This window comes from Pipistrellus hanaki (assembly GCF_964339955.1).
Source record: "Pipistrellus hanaki genome assembly, chromosome: 1".
NCBI classification, from domain to species: Eukaryota; Metazoa; Chordata; class Mammalia; order Chiroptera; family Vespertilionidae; genus Pipistrellus; species Pipistrellus hanaki.
Window position 1 is genome coordinate 160,692,132 of NC_140503.1, and position 8,264 is coordinate 160,700,395.

At 36.8% G+C, this 8,264-nt stretch overlaps 1 protein-coding gene across 1 annotated transcript; it reads right to left on the reverse strand.

Annotated features, from left to right (window-relative positions):
- Positions 1 to 275: 275 nt before the first annotated feature.
- Positions 276 to 1,726, reverse strand: LOC311630230 (dnaJ homolog subfamily A member 1-like). Its single transcript, XM_084899102.1, is given in 3 exon segments — positions 276 to 867; positions 871 to 1,408; positions 1,410 to 1,726. Coding segments are annotated over 3 exon segments (1,218 nt in total). The 5' UTR covers positions 1,709 to 1,726; the 3' UTR covers positions 276 to 486.
- Positions 1,727 to 8,264: the final 6,538 nt, after the last annotated feature.

Genomic DNA, 8,264 nt, shown 5'->3' on the forward strand with positions numbered 1-8,264 from the left:
TAACAGTTGAGGCAATAGAATAAATGCAGAGGCATCACAGTAAATCCCACTTAATTCAACTATACAAACTAACACTTCTCTACAAATTAAGTTCTTTGTCTGACTGCCAGTTAAATACAGAATTTTAACTTCATAGCTTAACAATTAAGGGTCACACACCAAAGTCAATACATATGTCTAGCATTCCAGTCTAAGTTATTCCATATATATAGCCCAAATTAATTACAAAGTATGGCCCAGCAAATGCTAGGGGAATTTCTTTTTACAGATGTTAAACTTATCTTGCACACTTAAGTCATCATACATACAGGGCAAAGTCAGAGCTTTTATATTTGAGTTTATTCTTCATTTAACTTTTAAAAAACTACCATACTTGAATATTAAAACAAAAACAATAGCAAATAGTGTGCATATTATGGTTACAGTCCTTCACTCCTTCACTACTGTATATAAAATGCCAGCAGTGAGTGTTATTCACTGGCCCCATCAAGAGGTCTGACACTGAACACCACTCCTAGGTTGATATTCATCATCCTCATATGCTTCTCCATCGTAATGGCGCCATCTTTCTTGATTTGGATTAAAGTCTACCAGTTCTACCTGCTCCATTTCATCAGTCTCTTCTACATCCTTCCTTTCAGGTAGGAGTTTTTCCAGCAAAGATAGTTTATCAGGAGAGAGAAAGCCATTCTCAGGAAAGTTTACCTTAAATTCGATGATTAGGCAACCCTTCTCATAAGGTCTATGATAAATTGGCATGCCTTCATTTAATACACACTTGATATCTCCATGCTTGACAATCTGACCTGGATGAGAGGTGATGACTATAGTTCGATTGTCTAGAGTAGCTATTGGCTTTTGGAAGCCTCACAATGCTTCAACCAGCTGTATGTCCATACACGTGAAAAGGTCTCCTCGTCGAGTGAAAACAGCATGGTCCTTCTGATCTAAAACAATGATAATATCTCCTGGCTCCAGTCCTGGTTCCTGGTCTCCTTCACCATGGAATATTATCTTCTGGCCATCTTTCATGCCTTTATCAATATGAACTTCTAGAATCTTCTTCTCTCGAACTATCTTCCTTCCGTTGCAGCTTTTACATTTATCTTTAGGACTGATCCTTTCCCCATGGCCCTGGCACTCCATGCACACAGACTGAATTTGCTGAACCATTCCAGGGCCTATCTGATGAATTCTTATTTGCATTCCAGTACCTCTGCAATTGGGACAGCACTCTACTGCTCCTTTCTTACCACCTCGGTCTTCACATTTGTCACAAATCAAATTCTTTTGTAGAGCTAGTTTTCTCGTTGCACCATTGTATAAGTCTTCTAAGGTTACGGAGAGCTGATGTACAACGTTTTTACCTCTCCTTTCTCTCTGCATCCTTCCTCCTCCTCCAAAAAACATCAAAAATGTCCATGGGGGAACCAAAACCACCACCTGCTCCACCTTCCTTAATTGCTTGTTCTCCTCCTTTGTCATACAATTCACTTTTCTTTGCATCAGAGAGCACTTCGTAAGCTTGAGAAATCTGTTTAAACTTCTCTCTTTCATTTGTATTCTTATCAGGGTGGTACTTCAAGGCCAGCTTCCTATAAGCCTTTTTCAGTTCTTCCTGGGTGGCATTGGGCTTGACCCCCAAAACATCATAGTAAGTAGTTTCTTTCACCATCTTTGACAGCCGGTGAGTGGGCGAGGCAGGCATGGAGGAGCTGGAAAGGGCGCGTTGGCAGCTCAGCTCCTTCACCTCTCCCCAAGCGTTCTGGAAAGTTCCCAAGGAATTTATTGTAACCCACTTATGGCTCCTTTTTCGATTGCAATGTATAAAATAAGTTGCAAAACTGCCATTCTCCGGAGCATTACCTCAGTCTATTGAGATTTTGTTCCCTACTTTTTGTCGACAGTTTGATTCAAATAAACTCACAAAAATTCTTCACAGGTTTGAATGTTTCTTACCTTGACACTGACAATAATAAAGCTGCTACGAGAATTTTTTAAACACCTATCTGAATTTTAATGTTTATTTAATATATTTAAGAAATCAAGCAAATAGTTACCAATGAAATGATTTCTTAGTGATACCCACATCTATTCTTTGGTAATTTTAAAATTCAAATTTTAAAATTAACATTAAATAGAATGCATCCAGAGGCTCAGGTGATGGATTTAATTATTCAGTGCCTAAGTGTTCTGGTTAGTCTAAACAAAGAAGAATGTGCCAGAAAATTACAAAAGTAAATTTAAAAATGACCACCCATAATTTGATTATTAAAATTTAAAAATTAATTTATACATATTCAATATGGCCAATATCTTGTCCTTTATCTCTTTTTTGAATCAATCTATATATATAAAAGCCTAAGTGACCATTGCAACTGACCGGATGACCAAATAGGCTACATGGGACAACCAGGCCAGCAGTGGGGTCAGTGAGGAGAGACTAAATGACTGAGCAGCAGGCTGCGTGGGGCAACCAGGTTGGCAGCGGGGTCAGTGAGTGTGAGTGTCCCATGTGGTTCAGGGTTCAGGTTCTGGAGGAGGTCACATGCAAATGAAAGAGACTAGAAAATATTAATTTGGGAATATTAGGGGTCAGGCAGAAGCCCAGCTCAAGAGGAAGGACTCACTTTGCTCTGGCCTTGCATCCCTTTTATTCAGGTTTTGGGATACACCCAAAGCCCTTAGGCAGGAAATTCCAATGACAGTTCCTGATAGCCCATCAACAAGGATTTACATAAGACAGAAAGGATTACATCAGAGCCTTCAAGGGTAACCAGTCTTCCTGGTTCCTTGTCCACATCTCTCTGCTAGTGAAGACAATGGGCAGCTTTCAACAAGTGAGGGGCCACGAAACCACCAAGCACCAAGCTGCATGGGGAGACTAGGCCCACGGGGGGGGGGGGGGGGGGGGGGGGGGGGGGGGCAGTTGAGGGCAAACAGGCTAGCAGTGGGGGGCAGTAAGGGGTGACCAGGCCAGTGGGTGGGCAGTTGGGGGCAACCAAGCCAGCAGGAAGGGGGGGGGGCAGTAAGAGGCAACTAGGCTGGTGGGGGGAGGTAGTTATGGGCAACTAGGCCAGCAGGGGGGGCAGTTGGGGGTGAGCAGGCCAGCAGGGGGGGGGGCAGTTAGGGGCAATCAGGCAGGCAGGCAGGTGAGCAGTTAGGAGCCAGTGGTCCTGGATTGTGAGAGGGATGTCCAAGGAGTCCCAGATTGGAGAGGGTTCAGGCTGGGTTGAGGGGACCCTCCCCTAAACTGCATGCACAAATTTTATGCACCAGGCCTCTAATGTAGCAATAAATATGTACTGGATGTCTCCTGTGGCCAAGGCTCTGTGATTGGAGCTATGGAACTGAGAGTTATCAGTGAATTCCAAATGGATCCTTATCTAATTGAATGCTAGGAAAATGGTGTGCAGTCCTTTTAAAACTGTGATTAGAGTATCTTTATTGAGTCTCTTATTTGTAATTTCTCATTATTATAATAGCATCTATTTATCTATCTTTCTAGATACCTATTGCAATGCTGCTAAAATTATTTCACAATGACTTACCAATTGGAGGGCAGAACCAACAGACATTTTAACTATAGTTCATGCAATAAACAGCCAGTGCCTAGCACAAGAAGAGAAATAGAAGGGGGAAGAATATCTACTGATGGTTTACCGAGTGTTGGTGTCTCATTTATTTTTCTTTATGTAATCCTCAATAGATATATGATGAGAACTAGATATATATTATTATATCCAGAGTACAAGTGAGAATACTGAAGTTAGAAAAGGCTAAGTGACTTCCCATTGTTATGACAAAGCACTTACAGCATCATTGTTTTTCATGAAGCTTCAAAATGTACATTACCCTTCTGCCCACAATTAACAAGTAGATGATAGGACTTGCCCAAACTGCTGCAAAGCAGTGAGAAGCATATGAATAAAAGGCTGAGGTTTAGAATCAAGCTTGCTCTGAAGTCCATATTTTACCACTTACTCATTATAAGGCTTTGGGCACATTATTTAATCTCTCTAGTTATTAGTCTCTATATTAGTAAAAGCCCAAACAATTTACTTCATTACAATGTCATATTATGTGAGAGAATAAATATAAAATACTTAGCCCAAAGTATGCCATATTAATACCAAAAGTGCATACAATGGTTATTACTGTGCATTTAGGTAAGAGTTTAAGCTCTCTCAACTACTGAGGTCCGTAAATATTTTTTGTAAGTAATATTTCATTGTTAGAATAGCCTAGCCTTGTTTAAACATCTTTGGCACTTCCTTATTTTATCTGGATGACTTATCTTAAACTTCAAAAAAAAACAAAAAAACCTTCCCAGCTAAAATGGCCAGAATAAAACCAGCCCTAGAAATGTTTAATTCAGATGCCTCATAAACAAAATAACAATAGCTAATATTTTAGCTCTTATTTTGTACTAGGCATTGTTCTAAGTGGCTTTAGCTTATACTTATTAATAAATTAATCCTCATAATATCCTATGGAATAGATACCATTATTATTGTCATATCCATTATATATAGTGACTATGACTTGAACCCAGGCTTACTCCAAAGTCCATAATTCTAATCACTACATGGCATTCTCCAAATAGCATTAAAGAAAAGTATAATGTATAAATTCTCTGGCTTCAATAGAGTCAGGTAGTAGACTTACTAGCTCATAATATAAATCCAATTTATTTATTCTATCCCATAAGCCAATAGCTCAAGAAACCAGCTCTTACAGATTTTAGACAACACAAACTTTCATTTGGAAACATGAAATTCAAGGAAGTTTCCCCCACTTCCACTCCTATCATGCGGCATGCATTAATCAACAGAAAGCTCTACTCAATCGTAGGCATTATCTTTCATTTGTAAAATTCAGTTTGCTGTGGTTAATTTTTTAATGCTTCAGTTTCAATTACCCATGAAAAATTACAGCTCTTATATATTAAATATTAAAACTTTCCTGTAAAATTGCATATAGTTAGTTCTTGCATTTAGAAAAAATAGCACCATCTATATTTTAACTCTTTGTACCAAATCTTCCTTTTGCTAAAAGCAAAAATCTTTGTGGTTAGAATAAACTATAGAAATCTGAAGAAACCTAACAAATCAATACATTTAAACAAAGGATCTGTAAGTTATTAGTATTTCAAAGGAAAACTAAGAATAGTACCTCAGAGCTTGCCAGGGTTATTGTCTTTAATGGACAAAATTGCATTGGCAGCCTGAAATCTTTAGTTTATAGCAAAGATAATTAATTCACAGGAAATGATACTATGAAATGGTCAGAAAAAATAAAAATTGCTATGGGCAATTTAGTGTAACAGCCAGATATTGAGATGTCACCAGATTAGGCCATAATAATAAATAATCTCCTAGAAGGAAAAAAAGCTAGATGTTATAGGAAGTTTAAGTAAATAATTTTCAAGGCCTTTCATGTAAAGGTTTTTAACTTTTTGATATCACTCCTAAGTTTTAACATTCTCCTATAAATTCATTTTTAGAAAGAAGGTGAGTATGTCTTGAAATAAAAATCCTTTTTGTATTTTAAAAAAATTACTAAAGTTCCTTGGGTTAGGTCCAAAATAGCTTACCTCAATGCCATATTCAATTATGTATCAAATAGCTTTTTGTAAATTTTATTTATTAATCTAATCATTTATTCATTCCACAAATATTTATCACTAGCTATGGTACAATCACTATACTTGGCACTGAGGTATGGAGGCAAATAAGAAAGACAACTTATGAAGTTTGCCAACCCCATTTTAAAGGAAAATTTAGATATTAAAGAGAAGCAATAATAACTCTTAACAATGTACTAAAATGCTTTCCACAAATGTTACTTTATCCTCAGAACTTTTCTGTGAAGAAGCTAATGCTATATTATTTTACTAGAGATGAAAAAAACTGAATCTCAAAGTCTTCAGGTAAATTGCTAAAGGTAACACTACTAATAAAAAAAAAAAAAACAGACTTTAACTTGAAAATTTAATTTCAAAATCCAAAATCATCTCATTGTATATTGTTTTAGTGTATAGGCCTAATAATGGATCCTCAAATAATTAACCAATTAGGAATAACTTTTCTCATCAAACCCTCTGAAGAAAAAGATAAGAATAACACTGAATATTAGGAAATGGGTTTAATAGCCTAACTCATAATTTTCAAGTAATCCTCCTATTATAAAATAATAATAATAATAACAATAATATTAATAATAATAGGTGTTCTTACCACCTAGGCAAAAGTGAGACATAGAAATATTTTTGTTCCACTTTCAACATTACTTACTTGGAATGGCCTCTTTGTGACCTCAATACCTTGATTTTCACCCAGGTGGCTCAGCTGATTGGAGTAAAATCCCATGTACCAAAAGGTTGCAGTTTCAACTCTTGGTCAGGGCACATGCCTAACTTGTAGATTCCATCCAGTCAGGGCCCGTAGGAGAGGCAACAAACTTATGCTTTTTTCTCACATCAATGTTTCTCTCTTTCTCTCTCTTCCTCTCTCCCTAAAATCAATAAACATATCCTTAAATGAGGATTAAAAAATGTTTTTAATATCTTGACTTTTCCATTTCTTATATTGCCACACACCAACCCATTTCTCCTGGTCCCTCAGTCCCTTCATGGCTTCATTTGTGCTTTTATCTAGCTTTATAGCCATGATCAGCCATTTTCAAACTACTTGTAATACCTTCAAATCCTTTGTCCCCTGACTCCTCAGCTCTGTCTTGTTTTTATTATGATGAAGAAAAATCAGAGACTATGATGACAGGGCACACTGCATATTTTTCTTCTCTTACTTGATCCCTGATTTCTCTGTTCTCCATCTTATTTTTCTCTTATTTCCTCCCTTGTGCTTTTTCCACTTTAGCTGTTTGACAACATTTCCACATTACTCAAGGCTACATCCCCATTCCCATTGTTTAAATTCTGTCCTTAACATCATCTCAACTCTCAGGAGATAATTAAAGCTCTCATCAGGACACTAATAAATAGAGATTCATGGATTGTAGTCTAAAGTCAAATTTTGAAGGTGGATGATTTATGATGGAATATGGAGAATAGAAGAGTGGAGAAATGGCTAGAAGTTAAACCAGCAGCCTGTGTATTGGCTACAAAACTAGAAATATATAGGAAGATACAAGCAAGTTTAACATATCAAAGAACTTTATTTGATCACTGAGAGTATCAGAAATGAGAGTACCAATTGTAGACCCTAAATGTCATGGTTGAAAGCCAGTTGACTGGAATCATATTCTGTTCTTGCAAAGTAAGCTATATGGTTTTTTAATTAATTTATTTTATTTTATTTTCACTAAGAAAAATGATGGAAAGGAGAAAAATCCACTGAACACCAACAAAGATCCAGAAGCTTTCCCTGTTTTCACCTTTTCTCCTTACAGGTTTTACTCTTTCTTTTTTGTTACTAGCATGTTAAACTTTTCATTACAATATCAAAATGCTACTTTACACAAGATAGATACACATAACCAAAGACCTATATTTGTATTTAGATTTTTAAGTTAAAGATATGTTATCTATTACATGTACATGGCATTCATTAAAATTAAGGAAGACAAGTGTTCAATGACTAGACCTCTTTGGGATTCATAATTGTAATTTAAATAATATAACCCAGGACTATGGGTCTATGAGTATTATGGTCACTTATGGAATGTAATGCCAAGCACTACCCTATCACCTTCTGAAAATGAACCTAGTATAATAGGGACATGTCATGGACTCTAATGCCAGATTGCTGGGCCTCAAACATCATCATATCCTCATCTTCATATCTACCAGTTTGATTCCTGGTCAGGACACATGCCCATATTGTGGGCTGGATTCCCAGTAGGGGGTATGCAAGAGGCAGCCAATCAATCTTTCTCTCACATCGATGTTTCTGTATTTCTATCCCTCTCCCTTCCTCTCTCTGAAATCAATAAAAACATATTTTTTTTTAAAAAAGAATAGCTACAAATAAAGCATTATCCCAGGAACTAAACTCAAAAAGGGGACTTGTAACTAAGAATATAATAAAAAGCATTTATTTATAAAATTCAGCATCAAGTTTTTCTATATCTAACAGTAGACTGAGAGATCTCCATGTGACTCTGCATCCTTGACATCAGACATGTAAGCTGTGCCAACTGGATGAGAAATATTGACAGCAAGATACTATAATGGTACAGACAGAGGCACCACCCTTAGGACTGCAAGATTGCTATTCAACTTGGAAAGCACAGAACAGGCT